The 22,765-nt window shown below is 43.8% G+C and overlaps 1 protein-coding gene across 1 annotated transcript in view; it reads left to right on the top strand.

The window, feature by feature from the left end:
• Positions 1-22,693, top strand: part of LAMA5 (laminin subunit alpha 5) — a 295,290-nt gene extending 272,597 nt beyond the window's left edge. The window contains exons 71-84 of the mRNA XM_058176711.1: positions 1,802-1,953; positions 2,271-2,403; positions 4,794-4,934; positions 6,085-6,215; positions 6,303-6,470; positions 8,081-8,213; positions 11,189-11,328; positions 13,583-13,772; positions 14,385-14,537; positions 16,655-16,814; positions 16,945-17,072; positions 18,681-18,771; positions 19,756-19,875; positions 21,871-22,693. Of these exons, the coding sequence (XP_058032694.1) occupies positions 1,802-1,953; positions 2,271-2,403; positions 4,794-4,934; positions 6,085-6,215; positions 6,303-6,470; positions 8,081-8,213; positions 11,189-11,328; positions 13,583-13,772; positions 14,385-14,537; positions 16,655-16,814; positions 16,945-17,072; positions 18,681-18,771; positions 19,756-19,875; positions 21,871-22,013 (1,983 nt within the window). The 3' untranslated portion in view covers positions 22,014-22,693. The remainder of the gene's footprint in view (positions 1-1,801; positions 1,954-2,270; positions 2,404-4,793; positions 4,935-6,084; positions 6,216-6,302; positions 6,471-8,080; positions 8,214-11,188; positions 11,329-13,582; positions 13,773-14,384; positions 14,538-16,654; positions 16,815-16,944; positions 17,073-18,680; positions 18,772-19,755; positions 19,876-21,870) is intronic.
• The last annotated feature ends 72 nt before the right edge of the window (positions 22,694-22,765 follow it).

Here is a 22,765-nt window from a genome sequence, read left to right as displayed (position 1 = left end):
AACACAATTGCCAGTTGCATAGCGGCAGATGGGATAGCGCTCCAGAGGGTTAACATCATTGCCCAGAGGATCATTGGTTGCCCTCTCCTTTCCTTGAAAGAGCTGCTGCCTTAAGAAAGTTCAAAATGTTCTTAAAGATCCATCTCATCCTGGGCACAGGACAATAAAAACAAGGACAAATAGGCTGAAAAACAGCTTCATAATTGTCTGGTTTGGCTCTGCAACCCAACAAGACTTCAGAGGATAATTAGAACTGCGAAAAAAATAATGGCTACCAACCTGCCTTCCATTGAGGACCTGTATACTGCACGAGTCAAGAAGAGGGCTGTGAAAATATCTAGAGACCCCTCACATCCTGGGCATAAACTGTTTCAACGCCTACCCTCAAAACGACACTACAGAGCACTACACACCGGAACAACTAGACACAAGAACAGTTTTTTTCCCAAACGCCCTCACCCTGCTAAACAAATAATTCCCTCGACACTGTCAAACTATTCACTAAGGCTGCATTACTATTAATCTTCTCATCGTTCCTATCACTCATCTCCTTCCACTTATGACTGTATGACTTGTAACTTTGTTGCTTGTATCCTTACGATTTATATTTCCCTTCTTTACTAGTATCTATCTCTTCCCACTTATTACTATAACCATACTGCTTGTATCTTTCAATTATATTGTTTTTAGAATAGAATTTTTTTAGAATAGAATTTTTATTGGCCAAGTGTGATTGGACACACAAAGAATTTGTCTTGGTGCATATGCTCTCAGTGTACATAAAAGAAAAGATACGTTCATCAAGGTACAACATTTACAACACAATTGATGGTCAATATATCAATATAAATCATAAGGATTGCCAGCAACAAGTTATAGTCATGCAGTCATAAATGGAAAGAGATTGGTGATGGGAACTATGAGAAGATTCATAGTAGTGCAGATTCAGTAAATAGTTTGACAGTGTTGAGGGAATTATTTGTTTAGCAGAGTGATGGCCTTCGGGGAAAAACTGTTCTTGTGTCTAGTTGTTCTTGTGTTTATTTGTTTCCTAGTACAATTTGATAGCTTATTAGTAATCTTGACTATCACTAAGTGTTGTATCTTTTTGTTCTTGATGAATGTATTTTATTCTTCTTATGTACACTGAGAGCATATACACCTAAGACAAATTCCTTATGTGTCCAATCACACTTGGCCAATAAAGAATTCTATTCTGTTCTGTTCTGTTCTGTTCTAGTCTAGTCTAGTCTAATCTAATTCTAATTCTAATTCTAATTCTATCCTATCCTATCCTATCCTATCCCAGAGCAGTAACTATGTTGAATTCTACTGTATAGTGCAATATTAATGCAGTATCAGGGGTTTCCAATTCAATTGTGTAGAATGTGAAGGATGTCTATTTTTGTTTTATTTTTTTTATAGTTTTCTTATGTATGATGTACATTGAAGATGTTATTTAATTTCGTTATATGAGGTGCAATGACAATAAAGTAAATTGAAACTTATCTTGGTTGCTCTTCTCTGCACTCTCTTCTAGAGCAGGGGTCTCCAACCTTGGCAACTTTAAGACTTGTGAACTTCAACTCCCAGAATTCCTCAGTCGGCTTTGCCGGCTGTGGAATTCTGGGAGTTGAAGTCCACATGTCTTAAAGTTGCCAAGGTTGGAGACCCCTGTTCTAGAGTGTGGTGGTCTCCTTAGTTTTTAGATAGGAGATACTTTGAGAAGAACGTCTGAATCTTGAATGTCTCTTTTGCGAGCGAGCAGTTCCATGGACATTTCTGCTTGGTCTAATTCCAGATCCAGCTGTTTCTCCTCAAAATGGGTTCCAAGGATCGCGTTCTGGTCCGTCTGGAGCAATCGACCGTCTTCATGATTGAACAAGAAAACCTTCTGCATGGGGCCACCTCTTATTATTTAGGGGGCGTGCCCACTTCCATCCTGCCCGAAAAGTAAGATTTTCTGGTATTCACAGTTGCAGGTGGAACTTTGTTTCCTTTGTGTCTACAGTTTGTATTATGTTGTAATGTGTCTAGGGTCAGTTGGGGTCAGGACTTCATTTAAACCAGTCTTTTCATTCTGCTTTGGCAGCTGGGATATATGGAAAAGGAACATTTAGCTGGTCGTTTTTGTTCCTTCTGCTCCTTAATCCACCCATCTGCCCAAATCCTCTCTACCTACATGCTTTCTGATTCCTCCCCAAGTTCTAAAGACTTTGATCCTTTAAAAAACACAAATATCCTTTGCTCCACTTCACACGTTTTTTCAGACTGAAGAAAATGTTCCCCAAAGGAGGCTCCATCAGAGGTTGCATGAAAGGACTGAAAGCTCTGGGCAAATACGTGGACTTAAAACGCATGAACACCATCGGAGTGAGTTACGGCTGCACCTTGGACCTCCTGGTAAGAAGATGCATTGATGGACCTCTTTATCGTAGCACACAGCTTGGGAAAAAGCCAGCTTTGTTACAACAGGTAGACCAGAGGTAGTATTCAGCCGGTTCGGACTGATTCGGGCAAACCGATAGCAACCCGCCTGAACCCGCCCACCCACCTGAACCCACCCACCCACCTGGAAGTAATGCTGTCCTATTTAGCCATGTTTTCGAGGCCGGGCACATGCACGGAAGTTTGCCACATGTGGGCACACTTGCTTCGCTTGCACGCGCCTTCCATGCATGCACGAGCAAATCGAGCGTGCACACACGTGGCAAACCGGTGGTAAGAATATGTGAAACCCACCGCTGAGCTAGACCTCTACTTCTAACCGTAATGGAGCCTGCCCATCACAGTTATCAGTGGGTAAGGTTGTTCTATGACGCTCCCATGTGATCGCCTCGCTGAACAATCACTTTCCCGGCCTTCCAAGGTGCGGTCTCTAAACAAACAGAACGAAAGAGCTGCCTACTGAAAGAGGACAGGCAGCTGTGTTCTGTCATAGCACTGGCACGCTGGATTGGAGAAAGAAAGCACAGCTCCCAATGATCTGAGCTTTGTTTCAAGCTTGAATTTCTCCACTACAGTGCACTGGATCCCGTCTCGTTTATATGTTAGAAAGTTATACTTTTTTTAAAAAAAATGTAAATGTATTGTTTTATCATAGAAAATAAAGTAAAAATAAAATAGTCAAACAAACAAAACTAAACAAAAGAAAAACATACATTCAACCCTAACAACAACAACAACAAAAAGTGTATTAAAAAGGAGGAAAAAGGTCAATTTAACATGTAAGCTCCACCCTGGCTGGATCCTGAAAGAAAAAAGCAGTAAATTCTGTTCCCCTTTTACAGGTAGGAAGGTGGGTAGACAGGCAGACAGACAAAGATAGATAGATAGATAGATAGATAGATAGATAGATAGATAGATAGATAGATAGATAGATAGATAGATAGATAGATAGATAGATAGAGCTGTCAACAGGTTGAACTAATCATTACACTCATCTTCAAATCCCTCTGTTAACCATCTGTTATTGTATTTAGCGCGTAGAAAGTCCACAAGGTTTCCAGTCTCTTATAAAGCCTATCTAGTCCATTATCTCTAATCAAAGCAGTTAATTTCACCATCTCTACTCAATCAGTCAATTTCAAAAAGCTGATACTTCCCAACCAGTGGAGGGCAGGGGGATGTGCGTTCTGTGCCAGAGGAAGGAAGCAAACTTGTGATCTTCCCTCTTGATGCTTTGAGAAAGTTTTGGGGAATTGGCCACCCCAGTGTCGGTGCGAACGGGTTGCCAGGAACCCAGATCAAAATCCCATGACCGTGGGAAACCCATGTAACTTTGAACACCCGTCCTAAGTCCCATCATTCAGCTCCATCATAGTTTCGAACGATCTCTGAACAAACGGCCATGAGTCAAGGACTACTATCTGCATTCAGTATTTAAGCACTGCCAGTTTTCTCTCTGGAGGTAAAGCAGTAATCTGACTCCCTACTCCAATTGAAGCTTCTCCTATAACAATAAAAACTTCTAGTCCAACCCCTGCTCAAGCAGGAGATCCTATACCACTGATGACCAACCTTTTCAGTGGCGAGTGCCGAAAGTGCACACCCGTAATGCAATGTGCGCGTGACCCCCTGTGCGCCCCACCCCCAACGCATGTGTGTGTGACCCCCATGTGCCTCACCCCTCACGCATGCATGTGCAGCCCCCCCAGGTGTGCCCCACTCTCCCACATGCGTGCGCAGCCCCCTGTGTGCACCTTTCCACACATGCATGCATGACCCCTTGCATGCGCCCCACACATGCACGTGACCCAACCCCTGCGCATGCACACGCATCTCCCGCATGCGCCCCACCCCATGCACATGCGTAGCAGAGACCCGAAAACCAGCCGGCTGATGGGAGACGTGCACACAGGCGTGGCAAAGCTGAGCTGGGGCGACAGCTTGTGTGTCCGCAGAGACGGATCTGCGTGCCACCTGTGGCACACTTGCCATAGGTTCGCCGTCATGGTCCTATACCATTCCAAACAAATGGTTGTCAGTCTCTTCTACTACCAGCATCCAGATACTATTACTGCTTGGCCTATTGCCGCTAAGAAACTTTTGACTGTTCATAACAATCACTGAGACACCTTACTTTATCTGTACACTTACCACTTACCTGTGTAGTTCCATCCACCTGTTAAACTCTATTAGTTGTTGGTAATCTTCTTTGATGTTGTGATTCTCCATCCCCACCAGGGTCAGTGCATCAATCTGTTCTTTTTGGTAGCTCTGGTTGTTGTTTTGTTTTTTGTTCGATCTAAGGATAACCCACTTCAATGGGTGTTGTACCTGTCCTTTTCCAGGTGGCTCGTTCTGTGAAACTTCATGGCTCCGGCTACTTGACTCTCTCCCTGAGGAACGTCCCTCCGTTGGAAGACTTCTACACTGGTTTTAGCTTCCGTACCAGTCAGAGTCGTGGCTTGCTCTATCACCATGATACAAAGGTAGGCCGTTTGGGTCTTGAAGGAATTGCGTCCTAAAATAATAGTCTCCTGTATCTAGTATTGGCCGAATGGTGAGAAATAACTCTTAACTGGCATCCAGAAGCGTAGGAAAAAGACAATGTTAGATGCTGGTTAGATGCTGTTTGTGTAACTGGAAAGACTGTCAATGGGATGTTTTGCATTCTTAAGAAAAGAGACAGATGGGGGGTTTTAACTAACAGCTGTATCTCAAGGAGGGACAGTATACTTTCTCCTTATATTTGTCCCACCTGAGACTCTCTTTACAAGACTCATCAACTTCACTCTTCTTTTATTGGTATCTATCTAACTATCTCTTATCTATATATCATCTATCTATTGCCTATCTATATCATCTGTATCTATCTATCTCTATCTCCATCATATCTCTATCATCTATCTCTCTATCATCTATCGTCTGTATCATTATCTCTATCGCTTCTCTCTATCTGCTATCTAGCTATCTCTAGCTTTTATCATCTCTAGCTATATATATCAATCTAGCTATCCATATCATCTATCTATCATCTGTCTCTATCTCTCTATCATTATCTCTATCGCTTCTCTCTATCTCTATCATCTACCTCTGTTATCTATGTATAACTTATCTCTAGCTATCTAGCTTTTATCATCTATAGCTATATCTATCCATCCATATCTACCTACCTACCTACCTATCTTATCTATCTATCTATTTATTATTATCTCTCACTTTCTATCATCTATCTATCTGTATCATCTATCGTAAGCTATGTTTGTCTATCTATCTGTCCGTCTGTCTGTCTCTCTCTCTCTCTGTCTATATCTATCTATCTATCTATCTATCTATCTATCTATCTATCTATCTATCTATCTATCTATCTATCTATCTATCTATCTATCATCTATCTATCCCGTCCATCCATCCATCCTTCTATTATCTGAGTGAGATATTCTAAACTGGAAAGATGGTGGCTTCTTTTGCCCTTCATGGGTGTCCATGAGGGATGTTAATGACATCCTGATCACTCTGAGCCACCCTTTAGGCGCCTTCGAAGAATTGCATATTTTAACGCCCAATGAACTGCTTTCAAAGAGTCAAGGTTCTCCAGCAGCAATATATTATCCTTTCTCTCTCTCTCTCTCTCTCTAGGAAGGGAGCTGCCAGGTTTCCTTGCAAGATGGCCGTGTGGCTGCCAATGTCCTGTCCACGCAGCTTACCACCAAGAATGCCTACGCTGACGACACCAGCCACTACGTGGCTATCTACAGTGATTCTGCGGGGTACCACCCTTTTGCATCGCATGTTTATCTTATCCGCTCCCCCATCTTGATCTCCCCATCTTGAAACACACAACATTTTTGTTGTAGGGTCCGGATGTATGTAGATGATCAGCTTCAGGGATCCACAGCCGGGCTGAATCGGGAGAGGAGGCAAAAGCGTGAAGCTAAGTTGGGCGTTTTTCACCTGGGAGGTTTGCCCAACCTCAGCAACATTGGCAACCTTACAGGCTGCATTAGCAATGTCTTCATCAAGAGGTGAGCCGGTGCTTCAGTCGTGTCCTTTTTTGTACCTGTTCTGACCTAGGCTTCCCCAGCAGCATGAAGCCAAGTCCTCATCCCAATAAACCCCATTTATTTAATTTATAGTGAATTCCTCTCCAGCAAAGTCTTTCCTTTCCCACAGTCTTTCAAGATAGTTCACAATTACCGACCTTTATCAGGCTTGGAGAGTGGCCAGGCTGATATCTTTCAGACGCCACAATACTTGGCAAGAATGAACTAATTATCTCCTGCAAACTCCACTCCCCTTTCGCTCCTCTTTTATTCCCTTTGGGAGGGGCCATTCATTGTCCACCTGTGGCTTTACTCCTGAGTCGACCCTTGTTCCTTAGCTGTTCCCTTCATCTGGCAACTCTGTGCATGCGCACGCTGGGAACAGGCTCCAGCTGTTCATCTGCCTCACTGATGCCTGACTCCGAAGGCAGCTGATAACTGGGATCCGGCCCTGGCCCCCTCTCTGCCTCTGACGCAGAGCCCTCCCCAGAGCCCTCCTCAGAGCCTTCCCCAGACTCCAAGACTGACCCATGTTCCTCCCCAACCTCCTCACTGTCCGAATCTGCTGACAGCTCTGCCAGCCGCTGGCAGGCCATAACAGAACCTTCCTCCAGCTTTCTTTCCTTCTTCACAAACTTTAACTATTGGGCTCATTGAGGTTTTGAATTACTGTAGATACTTTTTTTTTTATTCAAAAAGTTTTACAAAAAATTTTTTCCCCTTTCCCCCCCCCTCCCTTCACAAACCCCCCTCCCCCCCCGACTTCCCGGAACAAACACAAGGTATAGTTAAAAATAAAACAAACATACCGTATATACTCGAGTATAAGCCGAGTTTTTCAGCACGTTTTTTGTGCTGAAAAACGTCCCCTCGGCTTATACTCGAGTATATACGGCTTATACTCGAGGTTTTTTTTTTCTTCTTTTTTTCACATTATACCGGATGGCACAAACTTGGCGGGCTTTTGCATTAGCGCGGGGAAGCCCTGCCGGTGCAGTGAGAGGACGGGGCGGGGGAGCCGCCAGCCTTCTCGGCTGAGGGAGGGAGGGTTTCCCCGACCGGTAGCTGCCTCATTTCCCACCCTCGGCTTATACTCGAGTCCCCAGTTTACCCCAGTTTTTTGGGGTAAAATTGGGGACCTCGGCTTATACTCGGATCGGCTTATATTCGAGTATATACGGTATGCTAAAAAAAAATCCCCCCCCCCCAAAAAAAAACTATTATACCAATTTTCCCTCTCTAGCTCTGACTTCCTCCTTACATAACCAAAATCCTTCAAAAAAAATTAACAATTAACAGTAATAAAATATATAAGTCAATAGAACAGATTAATCCTAAAGTATTTAAAACCAGTTAATGCATAAAAATCCAATCCAAGTCAGAGAATATCTCCCTTATAGCTTCTATAAACCATATAATCACCCCATTTCCCCCCCAAGTCTTTCTTGCATAAGATCTTCCGAGAATATTCTATTTACAATTCAGTACAACTACTGAATTACCGTAGATATTTTTGTAGTAGTCAAAAGTCATCTGTTGTGGTTCCCCCCCCCCCCCGACAGCTGTTAATCTTCTTTTCCTTTCTGAACTAGGAGATTGGAAGCTCAGGCAGTTGTGGATCTGCAGCAGAGCACCGAGAGTTTCAATGTGACCATGAACTGCCCCGGAGATCGGCAACCTCAGCAGATGAGAGCGCCAGAGAAGAAGAGCAGGTGGAAACCGAAGGTGATGGAAATACAAGAGAAGAGAAGAGTTGTAGCTCGAGACTGAACTCTTGGTGGAACCCTTGGGGCCCTCTGAGCTTGGTTGTTTCTCTAGAGACATTTCATTGCCCAAACTAGGTAACATAACATCAATACTAGAAGCAAAGCGAATTCCACTCTCTTCTAGCACTGATGATGTTACCCAGTTGGGTAATGAAACGTCTGCAGGAAAACAGCTAAGCTCAGAGGACTCTGGACTGAGATAGAAATCTTTAAAATCCAAATTTCATTGTCCTAAGAGCATTTGGCTTGATTTCAGGAATGGAATAATCCACACCCATTATGAAGGCTATTACGGAAGATCAAGTTGTACATTTAGCTTCTGCTTTATTCAGGGGCCTCCAACCTTGGTCCCTTTAAGACTTGTGGACTTCAACTCCCAGAGTCCCTCAGCCAGCAAAGCTGGCTGAGGAACTCTGGGAGTTGAAGTCCACAAGTCTTAAAGGGACCAAGGTTGCAGACCCCTGGCTTTATTTAGAATAGAATAGAATTTTTATTGGCCAAGTGTGATTGGACACACAAGGAATTTGTCTTGGTGCATATGCTCTCGGTGTGCATAAAAGAAAAGATACGTTCATCAAGGTACAACATTTACAACACAATTGATGATCAATATATCAATATAAATCATAAGGATTGCCAGCAACAAAGTTGCTGTTCAATTTATATTTTCAATATAAAATATTTTCAATCAGTTCAATCAGTTCAATCATATTTCAATCAGTATATTTTCAATCAGTTCAATTTATATTGAACTCAGGACCCAAAGAAATGTCTAGAACAGCAATTCACTTTTGCCTGCTGGTGCCTGTCTTTACGTGTTGTCCAAAGAACAAATAATATACTGAGTTCCCTTATTTCAGTTGTACGAAAGCAGGCAGGTAGTCCTCTATTTATGACTGCAATTGAGCCCAAAATTTCTGCTGCTAAGCAAGGCAGTTGTTCAGTGACTTTTGCCCCATTTTATGACCTTTCTTGTTAAGTGAATCACCGCAGTGGTTAAGTTAGTAGCCCGGTTGTTAGTAGCCCGGCTTCCCCATTGACTTTGCTTGTCAGAAGGTCACAAAAGGGGATCACGTGACCCTGGGGCACTGCAATCGTTTTACATACATGCCAGTTGCCAAGCACCCAAATTTTGATCACATGACCATGGGGGTGCTGCAATGTTCACGTGTTGTGAAAACAGTCAGAAGTCACATTTTTCACTGTCAGCATAACTTTGAACAGTCACTAAATGAACTGTCGTGACTCGCAGATGACCTGCATTTATTTCTACCCAATAGTAATAGAATTTTTTTTTTTTAGAATAGAATTTTTATTGGCCAAGTGTGATTGGACGCACAAGGAATTTGTCTTGGTGCATATGCTCTCAGTGTACATAAAAGAAAAGATACGTTCATCAAGGTACAACATTTACAACACAAACGATGGTCAATATATCAATATAAATCATAAGGATTGCCAGCAACAAGTTATAGTCATACAGTCATAAGTGGAAAGAGATTGGTGATGGGAACTATGAAACGATTAATAGTAGTGCAGATTCAGTAAATAGTCTGACAGTGTTGAGGGAATTATTTGTTTAGCAGAGTGATGGCCTTCGGGGAAAAAACTGTCCTTGTGTCTAGTTGTTCTGGTGTGCAGTGCTCTATAGCGTCGTTTTGAGGGTAGGAGTTGAAACAGTTTATGTCCAGGATGCGAGGGGTCTGTAAATATTTTCACGGCCCTCTTCTTGATTCGTGCAGTATACAGGTCCTCAATGGAAGGCAGGTTGGTAGCAATTATTTTTTCTGCAGTTCTAATTATCCTCTGAAGTCTGTGTTTTTCTTGTTGGGTTGCAGAACCGAACCAGACAGTTATAGAGGTGCAAATGACAGACTCAATAATTCCTCTGTAGAATTGGATCAGCAGCTCCTTGGGCAGTTTGAGCTTACTGAGTTGGCGCAGAAAGAACATTCTTTGTTGTCCTTTTTTAATGATGTTTTTGATGTTAGCTGTAATAAATCTCTGTGGCTTTTTTTAACAGCAAACAAAGCAGGCATTTAGCATTTAGGTATTAGGAGCCCTTACTGTTGGATGTTACCAAGGTGTGAAGCGATTAACAGATCTATGGGCCCAAAATGTAAAAGTTTAAATTCAAGTCATGTTTCAATGGGAAATCAATCACAATCTTTCCTATTACCTATCTCCTTATGACTATAACTTTGTTGCTTGTATTTTATGATTTATATTGTTTTATTTAGTACCCTAGTATGATTTAAATTGATTGCTGATTAGTATCCTATGACTATCACTAAGTGTATCTTATGATGTATGATGAGTGTATTTTTTTCAATGACTGTGATCATGATTTATTACTTGTTGCTTCTATGTACACTGAGAGCTTATGCACTGGAGACAAATTCCTTGTGTGTCCAATCTCACTTGGCCAATAAAGAATTCTGTTCTGTTCTGTTCTCTATTCTGTTTTGTTCTCTATTCTGTTCTGTTCTGTATTCTGTTCTGTTCAGAGGTGGGATTCACATACTTTAGCAACCGATTTGCCCAGCACCGGAAATGTGAGCATCTGTGCATGCGTGTAGCATGACCAAACATGGCAATTCACTCATGCGCACCGTCCACACATGCAGCGTCAAACCACATGGCAATCCACACGCACCATCTGCACATGCATGCAATGTCAAAAACACAGCGATATAGGACGGGATTGCGCCCAGGCGGTGGGCAGGTCCATCCGCAGGTCACCACTACCAGTTCACTCAAACTGGTCCAAACCAGCTGAATACCACCTTTGGTTCTATTCTATTCTATTCCGTTCCGTTCCATTCCATTCTATCCTATCCTATTCTATTCTCTCTATTGCTATTCCATTTCCATTTCCATTTCTATTTCTATTACCAACTTCTGGACTGTGAATTACAAATTATGTCTCTGCAGGTACCAAGCAAGACAATGCTGAAGGACACAAATTGCCACCTGCTTAAAGAGCCCAAAGCTATTAAAGATGCCTTCCAGTTTGGTGGATCCCCTGTCAGCCGCTTAGAGTACAATAAAATACCAGGAATTTTACAAGAAAGGTAAACATTGAAAAGCGAAATGTATTTTTTCTTCTTGCTTGGAAAGTCTTTCTGACACTGTATTTCAGACTAAAAAATAAATAAAAAAATAGGGAGGCGAAAAATTTATTTATTTTATTTATTTATTTATTCAAATTTATATACCGCCCTATTTCCCTAGGGACTCAGGGCGGTTCACAGGCAAATAAAATACATATAAATACAAAAATAAAATATCCATTAAAAAACTTATTAAATGCAGCCAGATAATTAAAAACAATATATATAATAAAACCCATTAAAATCTACATTTAAAAACCTAGTCCAGTCCTGCAAACGAATAGATGTGTTTTAAGCTCATGCGGAAGGTTCGGAGGTCCGGAAGTTGACGAAGTCCTGGGGAGTTCGTTCCAGAGGTGGAGCCCCCACAGAGAAGGCCCTTCCCTGGTGTCGCCAGACGGCACTGCCTAGCCGATGGCACCCTGAGGAGTCCCTCTGTGAGAGCGCACGGTCGGTGAGAGGTATTCGGTAGCAGCAGGCGGTCCCGTAAATAGCCCGGCCCTATGCCATGGAGCGCTTTAAAGATAGTTACCAACACCTTGAAGCGCACCCGGAAAGCCACAGGTAGCCAGTGCAGTCTGCGCAGGAGAGGTGTCACATGGGTGCCACGAGGGGCTCCCTCTATCACCCGCGCAGCCGCATTCTGAACTAACTGGAGCCTCCGGATGCCCTTCAAGGGGAGCCCCATGTAGAGAGCATTGCAGTAATCCAGACGAGACGTCACGAGGGCGTGAGTGACCGTGCATAGGGCATCCCGGTCTAGAAAGGGGCGCAACTGGCGGACCAGGCGAACCTGGTAAAAAGCTCTCCTGGAGACGGCCGTCAAATGAAAAAGCCTCAGGTCCTCGATTTAACAACCACAATTGAACCCAAAAATGTTTTGTTGCTAAGTGTCATGTCCCCGTCGGAGCCTGAATCTGTGGGGGGAAGATGAGCTGGAACTTGAGCCAACAGAGATTGAGGGGGCAGCTTCGTTGGCTTTGGAGGGAAATGGGGAAGGCCAGGGCCTTTCAGGATTAGAACAGCTTGTAGACAGGGAGGAACCGGGGCAGGATGAACATGAGAGGCAGCTCAGATGAGGAGCAAGGACCACCCCCTCCTGATGCAAGAGCACAGAGAGTGGAAAGAAGGTGAGAATAGCGCAGACTGAGCAGGCTACTAGAGAGAAGGGTGCCCCGCCTATCTTCACAAGGCACACCTGGGGAATGAGACTTAAAGGAGACACTTTGAAGAGGGGCATTTGTCGGGAACAAATGCTGAGTTCCTGAAGTGTTGAGTGCCGACGTTGGAACTTTCCAAGAGTCCTTGTGTTCTTTCTGGCTTTCTGGACTAATTAACTGGATCCTTTGTTTCCTGAACCCCTTGATTTGCCCCGCTGGATTTTTTTTTTATTTGCATTTATATCCCGCCCTTCTCCGAAGACTCAGGGCGGCTTACACTATGTTAGCAATAGTCTTCATCCTATTTGTATATTTATATACAAAGTCAACTTATTTCCCCCAACAATCTGGGTCCTCATTTTACCTACCTTATAAAGGATGGAAGGCTAAGTCAACCTTGGGCCTGGTGGGACTAGAACCTGCAGTAATTGCAGGCAGCTGTGTTAATAACAGACTGTCTTACCAGTCTGAGCCACAGAGGCCCTATTGCTGTGCAGCCTTGGTGTAGGCAGCGCTGGGCTGGACTATTTGCAGCCAGAGGCTGCTTGAGATGTGTGTGGCGGATTGTCATCACTTTGCTCTGGGACTTGCCAGAAACATGGGAACGTGGGAGTATTTGGGAAAATTTGGAGCAATAAAGGGGGCAGTTTGAACTGCCAGCTACCTGTGTGCCAGGCCCCAGGTCGTCATACTAAGCCAGGTGATTGTTAAATGAGTTGTGCCTCATTTTACGACCTTTTTTGCCACAGTTGTTAAGAGAATCACTGCAGTTGTTAAGTGAACCATGTGGTTGTTAAGCAAATCTGGCTTCCTCCCTTGGCTTTGTTTGTGGGAAGCCAGCAGATGAGCCGGGGCAATGCAACAAACATAAATACATGCCTGAATTTTGATCACATGAAAAATGTGCCATTTTTTTCCCCAGTACCGTCATAACTTTGAACGGTCATTAAACGAATGGTGATAAGTCAAGGACAACCTGTACTCTATTCACTGACCTTCTGAACTCCAATCCAGACGTCAGAAAGCTTGAATGACAATCGATGCTTCTTCAACAGGTTTCATTTCTCCCTGGAGTTGAGATTGAACTCCTCCAGCGGGCTGCTTTTCTACATGGCTAATGAATCCCTGGGCTCCCTCTTCTCCCTTTTTGTCTCCAATGGACGCTTGGTGCTTTTGGCTGATACCAACGGACATAAACTGAGACTCCGGACCAAAGAAAAATACCACGACGGCAGATGGCACACGGTAAGGAAAGGGGAAATAGGCACATTTTGCTAATCTCTTCTGTGTCAAATGCCTTCGTTTTCCTCTAGATTAACACTGAGCCAAGAGTGGTTTTCGTGAATTAGCATCGGATAGGATATGGCATCGACTCCTTGGCTAGATGGTTCAGTGCGTTATCAACTATCCTATCCTATCCTATCCTATCCTATCCTATCCTATCCTATTCTAATTATTCTATTCTATTCTGTTTTCTATTGTATTCTATTCTAATTATTCTATTCTATTCTGTTTTCTATTCTATTCTATTGTTTTCTATTCTGTTCTATTCTATTGTTTTCTATTCTGTTCTATTCTAATTATTCTATTCTATATTCTAATTATTCTATTCTATTCTAATTATTCTATTCTAATTATTCTATTCTATTCTAATTCTATCCTATTCTGTTTTCTAGTCTATTCTGTTCTATTTTCTATTCTATTGTATTTTCTATTCTATTCTAATTATTCTATTATGTTTTCTATTCTATTTTCTATTCTATTGTATTCTAATTATTCTATTCTATTCTATTTTCTATTCTATTCTATTGCGTTCTATTCTGTTGAAAAATTGCATGCATCTCTTATCATTTTCAGGTCTTCTTCAGCAGAGATAGGAACAGAGTTCAGCTGGTCATTGATGGACTGAGATCCCTGGAGAAATTGCTGCCAACCCCTGTCAACTTTGGGATCTCTGGCCCCTTTTATGTGGGGGGAGCACCACTGGCCAAAGCCAAGGCTCATATACCAGTAAGGACCCTAATAATCTACCTTGGAACCCGCTTGTTCATTTAACTAGACTCACCCCTGGTACGAAGAGGGAGAGAATTTTATGAATTGCACCCATTCCTGAACCAGGAAACCTAATAAGTCACTTGCACCTTGTCACTTCGGTGTTGGACTGCTGGAATGCACTCTGTATGGAGTTGCCCTTGAAGACTATCCAGAAGCTGCAAAATGCAGCTGTTTACATGCTTCTGGGTTCTTTATAATTTTCCCTTGTACTTACTTTTCCTACCAGCTCACTGATGTGCACGCATGCACCATCATCTGTGCATGTGCAGATGGTCAAAACTGGGACGTGATGACATCCTGGTTTGGGGGGGGTGGAGCCTCCCGCCACTGCCACTACCGGCTCTCCGAGCTACCCACCGCCGGCGCTACCAGCTCCCATGAACCTTGTAGAGCCAGCAGCATTTTACCCCTATGTTACACTATTGTTATATGAGTTACACTGGCTCCCACTTATTTTTTAGATGCAATTTAAAATTCAGGTGATCCTTTTTTAAAACCCTAGAAGGACCAGGGGGCACCTTCTGCGCATCATACTAGATCAGATGGGGTGGAGGCGCTCCAAGGCCCTTGCCTTAGACATTGTCATCTGATAGGACCTTGAAGGGGCATCTTCACTGCTGTTGCCTTGGCCCCTTGGAATATATTTATTTATTTGTCAAATTTATAGCTGCCCATCTGGCATTCCCAATCTTTTTTAGCATTCTGGAAGGCCAGAAAGACCTGGTTGTTCCTCAGTCCTTGGGCTAGGATGAGATTGAATCATAGTCAACAAGCCTATGGAGATTCTCAGTCATCCAGGTCATGGGTATCTCAAAGGTGCTTTTTCAAAAGGCAGCTGGACTTCCTTTGTTTTTTCCCTTGAAGACGTTTTGCTTGTCAACCAAGAAGCTTCTTCAGATCTGGCTGAATGGTGGGAGTTGGAACTGAAGAAGCTTCTTGGATGAGAAGCGAAACATCTTCAAGGGAAAAACAAAGTCCAGTTGGCTTTTGAAAAAAGCGTCTTTGGATCAGAGCCAGGAGTGAAATGCTCACGGTTCGGCCGATTCAGTAGTGATGGCAGTGGGTGGTGGTTTTTTTTATTTATTTGCATTTATATCCCGCCCTTCTCTGAAGACTCAGGGAGGCTTACACTGTGTTAAGCAATAATCTTCATCCATTTGTATATTATATACAAAGTCAATTTATTGCCCCCAACAATCTGGGTCCTCATTTTACCTACCTTATAAAGGATGGAAGGCTGAGTCAACCTTGGGTCTGGTGGGACTTGAACCTGCAGTAATTGCAAGCAACTGTGTTAATAACAGCTACCAGAGGCCCTAGCAAAAATCCCTGCCCACCCCCCATGCCCACCTAATTGCTCGATCGCCCGCTTTCCCGCTTGCCACTTCTTTCCGGCTCGCTTTCCCCTCCCCCCAAATGGTAGGAATAGGTAGTAAAAAAATGCATTTAAAAAAGTAAAAAAAAAGGCTCTGATGATCACAGCTGTGGCACGGGATCATCGGAACCTTTTTTTTAGTATTTTAAAGCATTTTTTTACTACCTATTCGCCTGAATAGGTAATAAAAAATCCTTTAAAACAAGTTTTTAAAAAAAGGCTCCTATGATCCCGCACCACAGCTGATCACACACAGACACTCCGCACACGCTGTTCTACTTACTTTCCTTCCCATGCCTCCTTTTGGCGTGCACTGCGCATGTGCGCACCTCGCATTTGATGCATGGCGCACACTGCGCATGAACGCGCACAGTGCGCATTTGGCACGCAGAGCGCATGCGCAGCCACCGAACCGGTAGTAAACTGGTTCAGATTTCACCGCTGATCAGAACCAACAGTTGGGTGGTCTGGTGCCTGGTGGGAAGGATTTGATTTGTTTTTATATTGTTTTTATTAGCATTCATGAGCCCACCCTGGGGATCTCTATGGGAGATGGGTGGCCCTTTGAGTTCTTTAAGTAAGCCAGTGTAAAAGAAAGCATGAAATTGCAAGTTTTGGGGGAAAGTGTGTAGACAGTGGAAATGTCCAGCTACCGTTATCTAATTCTAATTAGAAGTTATCTAATTCTTTTCTGCAGGACGCTTCTGCTAGTAGCTTTAAGGGTTGCCTCAGGCACCTAAAGCTGGACAAAAAGCCTCTAAATTCACCCTCCCGTGTCTTCGCTGTGACCCCTTGTTATGTGGGCCCTTTGGAAACCGGCGTTTTTTTCTCCATTGAAGGAGGCTACATCACACTAGGTACTTTTTAAGTGTTGTCTGTCCTTTCACACTTGGTCATTCTTGGCACTTCCCTTCAGGATTGTTTTAGTTTTAACGTTTGGTTCCTGCCCACAAACCTTTTGTGAAAGATTTGCTCTTCTCCCCTCAGATAGGTCAGTAGCCATCGGTCAAGACTATGAGATGACATTAGAGATACGACCCCGGAGTTCATCTGGCCTGATATTTCACATAGGAAGAAAGACAAACTATCTCAGGCTATCTACTGACAGCCAAAAGGTAAATTGATTAACTGATTCCTCCTTGATTGATTAATTTATTTTATTTTATTTATTTGTCAAACACAACAGTATATATAAGTATAAGCATGAAATAACCATACGAATTGGATACAGTCAAAGGGAACATTAGGACAGGAATGGTAGGCACGCTTGTGCTCTTATGCACGCCCCTTACAGACCTCTTAGGAATGGGGTGAGGTCAATAGTAGATAGTCTTTGGTTAAAGCTTTGGGGATTTTGGGAAGAGACCACAGAGTCAGGTAGTGCATTCCAGGCATGAACAACTCTGTTACTGAAGTCATATTTCCTACAATCAAGATTGGAGCGGTTCACTTTAAGTTTAAATCTATTGTGTGCTCGTGTATTGTTGTGGTTGAAGCTGAAGTAGTCTTCGACAGGAAAGACATTGTAGCAGATGATTTTATGAGTTATACTCAGGTCATGTCGAAGGCGGCGGAGTTCTAAATTTTGATCGATTGAGTAACGAACTTCTAAGAGTTTTTTAAAGTAATAGAGACAAATTATCTTGAACAGCTTTTGAGGGAAACCAGAACAATTGTCATATATGTTCCTGGGCAAGGACAGTAGAAAAATGTACCATCCATTGTCAAGGAAGAACATGTTTCTAAATGTTGGCAGCTTTAAGACCTGCGGAATTCAACTTCCGGAATTCCCCAGCCAGTCATGCCAAGAGTTCAGGCTGGGCAAATAGTATTGTGGCCCACCAGCAGCCAGCAGAGCTGGCAGCAGATTCGGACAGTGAGGAGGTTGAGGAGGAACATGAACCATGGAAGATCTCGAGAAGTACTTGTTCCAAAGTGAATTGCCTTTCTTGTAAGACCTGGAGAAGAAGACCTATTGAGTGTGCGGTTTATGAAGGAATTGTGTCAACGGGGCCTTTACAGTATTGGCCCTTCTTCTGTGGTACAACTTGCTTCCACATTTAAGGATTATTTTCTCTTTACTTGGATTCTGAAAAGAGATGAAAAATTGACTCTGGAAGATGCTTTGAGGAGGAACTAAGCTTTCTTTTATGACCCACGCTCCAAAGCAGGGTGATAGAGAAATATCAGTAATAAAAACGTAAAAAATAAATGAAGAGGCCACATTGTACTAACAGCCGCGAGGAAAGATTATAGATTGGATGAAAGGCTTGAGTTTTACACTCGTTTGTTTATAGCCCACCATTATTATTTTTTACAAATAACTCAAGGCAGGGAACTTCTCCAACACACTTCCCTCCTCCTTGTTTTCCCTACAACCACCCCGCGAAATGAATTGGGCTGAGAGGGAATGACTGGCCCAAGGTCATCCATCTGCTTCCATGGCTAAAGTTGGGCTTCACCTCATGGTTTCTTGTTTTCTGACCTGGTACCTTAACCACAAGACCAGACAGATTCTCGATGATAAATTTCATCCAGTGGAAATTGAAAATAATAGTAGTGGGGTAGATCTGTAAGGATCTGACTTTCTTTCTGAGAACTTCCTCGCTAGCATTGTTCTTCTCATTGAAGAACCGACCCTCAGATAGAATAAACCGGATTTTTCAGGGGCATCGTCCTGCGGCCATCTAAATGAAGTTCTCCAAATCATTTCTCTGCATTAGGTTACGCTGACCGCAAATACAGGAACCGGAGAGTTCTCCACTTCTGTGTCCCAGCCTTCCCTCTGCGATGGCCAATGGCATTCAATCACAGGTGAGCTACTTTCCAACCCAAGGGATCTCATCTTTTTTGTCTCTTTTGGAAGGAATCGACTGCATCAGAGATGGTCCCCAAACTCTGTATTCTACAACATTCTCCTTCCCCCACTCCTCAACTTATGTTTACACGGGACTTGACAATACACTGCAGAGCCTAATCACAAAATAGTGTCTTCGTAGAACGCTGTTGATCCGTTGAAGATCTAGTTCCGTGATGGCAACATATGGCACGTGTGCCAGAGGTGGCACGCAGCACCCTCTCTGATGGCACGCGAGCCATCGCCCCAGTTCAGCTGTGCTGCGCATGCCTCCCGCTGTCCAGCTGATCTTCGGGTCCCTGCCGTACATGCAGGGGCGCATGGAAGGGGGGGCATGTGTCATGTGCGGAGCCCATTTTGGGGGTTCGGGCATGTGTGTGCATGCTTTGGGCACTCGGTCCAGAAAAGGTTAACCATCCCTGATCTAGTTGACGTGTTGAGTCAACATATTGTCTCAAGTGTAGTGTAAAAGCATAAAACAAGTTAATTTAATTAGATGTAATGTCGGTAAAATCAGTGGTGCAGTCACGATTTCATGAAACCTTTCCCCTCATCAAGTGGTTGTTGATGGGAGGCTAAAATTGGACCGCCACACTTCTTTGAGGACTTTGGAGTCAATTCAGATCCCACAGAGCTATTGGATACTAATTAAAAAACATTATAACATTCGCAAATCATGCATATCCATCTGTCCCCAGGTTTAAAGAAAGACTAATTCTTTGTTCCTGGTCCAGCTCAGTGTGCTTTGCTAATAGAGGTCTCTCTTGTTGGTAATTAAGAGGGGCTGCAGTCCAACTGTTATTGGGCAGTGGGTTGGAAAGAGCAGTATCAGTGGCACTAGATCGATTTTATCGTCTCCTTGCATATTCCTCTGGCATACGGGAACAAGTGGGGGCTGCATGAATTATGAAATAGAGCCACGCTTTGTTTTTCTTTCCTAGTCATCAAAGGAAGCAACATGATCCAACTGGATGTGGATACCAAGGCAAATTACACAGTGGGTCCAAACGAAGTCCATGGTACCTCGGACAAAGCAAGCATTTATCTTGGTGGGATGCCAGGTGAGTGGGTTAAGGAACTGGAACATTCAGGAGTCCATTAAATGGATGTATCCAGATTATTGGTTTTTAAACTTTCTAGACCTACAGACAATAAAGATGGGGGTTGGAATCTAAAATATATGAGAAGCAGTTGATGGAATTGGATGTGTCTGCTCTTAATAGAAATAAGGTCTAAGGCAGTGGTTCTCAACCTGTGGGTCGCAATCCCGTTGGGGGTCGAATGACGATTTGCCAGGGGTCGCCTAAGACCATCGGAAATATGGAAAGTATAATTGCGAGTCGAAGAAACACGCTCCAATGGTTGACTCCACAAACCAGCTGCAGGCTCTTCAAATCGCTAGCCGAATTCGGCTTCAGGCGCGATGAATTAAAAGAGAGAAATCTTTGCTCTGATGTCTCCCTCTGAAGCCAGCTGCAATCACTCCCAATCGCTAGCCTCATCTGGCTTCAGGCGCGATAAATTTAATAGGGGAGGAGTCTCCGCTTTAATGCCTCCGTCCTCAAGGCAATTGCAAGCAGTTCAGATCGCTAGCCAATACGGCTTCAGGCGCGATAAATTCAAAAGAAGAGTTTGCTGCTTTTTTTCCTCCTTCTGTGGTTGGGGTCGCCACATTGTGGGGAATTGTATTAAAGGGGTCGCAGCACTATAAAGGTTGAGAACCACTGGTCTAGGGGGTGACAGAACAGTGTTCCAATATCTGAGGGGCTGCCACAAAGATGGGTTTCAGCAGGTTCTGACCATTTCTGGCGAACCGGTAGCAGAAATTTTGAGTAGTTCAGAGAACTGGTAAATACCACCTCTGACTGAACCCACCCGCATCTATTCTCTGCCTACTGAGTCCCAACTGATCAGGAGGAAATGGGGATTTTGCAGTAACCTTCCCCTGCCACGCCCACCAAGCCAAACCCACAGAACCGGTAGTACAAATTTTTGAAAGCCATCACTGGGCTGCCACTAAGAGGAGGGCATCAGCTTATTTACCGAAGCACTAGAAGGCAGGACAAGAAGTAACAGATGGAAAATAAGCAAGGAGAGAACCTACAGTATCTAGAATTAAGGAGGAATTTCCTGCCGGTTAGAACAAGTAATTGGTGGAACGCCTTGCCTTTGGAAGTTGTGGGTGTTCCATCACTGGAGCCTGCAGAGAGATTGGACAACCATTTGTCTGAAATGGTATAGGGCCGTGATGGCAAACCTTTGTCATACCTGCCGGAAGTGGCACACAGAGCCATCTCTCTGGGCACACCAGCCATCACCTGTTGTACTTCCAGGTTCCGGTGCGCGAATGGGCGGCAGCCAGCTGGTCTTCTTGCGTGCAGGAGTGCTGGAAACTGGAAGAGCAGCTTCCCGGTGTGCATGCACGCGCCGGGAAGCTGAGCTTCTGGTTTCTGGTGCATGCATGTGCCACCCAGCTGGTGTTTGCGCGCACGTGTGCCAGAAACTAGACGACCAGGTGACCGGCGGACATGCTGGAAACCAAAAGCTCAGTTTCCCAGCACATGCACACATACTGGGGAATTGGTCTTCCGGTTTCTCCACTCCCCTGCACGCGCGCTCCTGTTTCAGCACTCGGTGCTGAAAAGGTTCGCCAACACTGCTATAGGGCTTCCTGCCTAAGCAGGGAGTTGGACAAGACCTCCGAGGTGCCTTCTAACTCTGTTATTCTGTTAAATAAAAGAGAAGGGGAGAAGGCAGGAAGGAAGGGAAGGAGGGAAAGAGGAAGGAAGGGGTGAGTTATCTTGTGGGATCACAAAGGATTGGAGAGGCGATGGGCCAAGCTGGCTTTTTCTGGACAAACCACCTACTTGGAGAATTTGGACCCGGTTCAAAAAAAAAAAAAAAAAGGTAATTCTGAATGTAATGCGCAGCACAGATAAGGCTCAAGTGGCTTGATGCTCCCTTGATGCAAAAGTGACCCTAGCAAGATTATCTCTGCATCAAGTCCTGCTGGTTTCTGTGCATAAAACCACTTTTGTTTTTTTTTCCTTTTGCAGAACTCCCTTCACTATCCCATATGCGTCATCCTCCGTTTGTGGGTTGCATGAAGAATATGGTGATCAACCGAAACCCAATTGACATCAGGCAAGCTGGCTTAGCCAGGGGCTCCGTAGGGCTCAGAGGGTGCCCGACTGGATAACTGAAGCTTCCTGGCAGGTGCAAAGTCAGAGCCACAGATGGGTTCGTCACCCTCCCAAAAGGCGGCGGACGCCTTCGTGATGCATCCCCTTGCCAACGAAAACACAGGGTTCAACAAAAAGAGTGTCTATAGAGCAGCGGAAGAACTGTGGTGGGGTTCTGGGCTGTGTTCGTTAATTTGTAATATATTTGCACATTTCTTCCAGTATATTGGCAGTAGGGTATTTCAAACAAGGCACATGGTGTGCGCTTTATAAAAATATTTATAATGGGTGTTAGAAAGCCAAGGTGCTCCCTTGCACGAGTGAGACAAGTCACAGTGATGCCTTAAGCAACAATTTCGTCAAAATACACAAGAACCAAGGTGTTTTAAGCTGATCTCTACACAATATACAGATTTCTTGGTGCTCTCTTAAGCTTGGTGATGTTCCATTAAAGCAAGGGGTCTCCAACCATGGCAACTTTAAGACTTGTGGACCTCAACCCCCAAAGTTGAAGCTTTGCTGGCTGAGGAATTCTGGGAGTTGAAGTCCACAAGTCTTAAAAGTTGCCATGGTTGGAGAACCCTGCATTAAAGTAACATCATTTCTGAAAACAAAGCAAGTTTGGAGAGCACCGAAGACTCCACAGTTCAACCCTGAACTGCACACATTCCCTTCTATTGGCATCTGCATGTAGGTTTGACCACTGCAGTTGTAAATAATTTTCCAGAGACGGTAGTCTACATTTTTTTAATGGGAGTGATGACAAAAT

This window comes from Ahaetulla prasina, chromosome 3 (assembly GCF_028640845.1).
Source record: "Ahaetulla prasina isolate Xishuangbanna chromosome 3, ASM2864084v1, whole genome shotgun sequence".
NCBI classification, from domain to species: Eukaryota; Metazoa; Chordata; class Lepidosauria; order Squamata; family Colubridae; genus Ahaetulla; species Ahaetulla prasina.
This window is presented reverse-complemented; position numbering and strand designations above follow the sequence as displayed.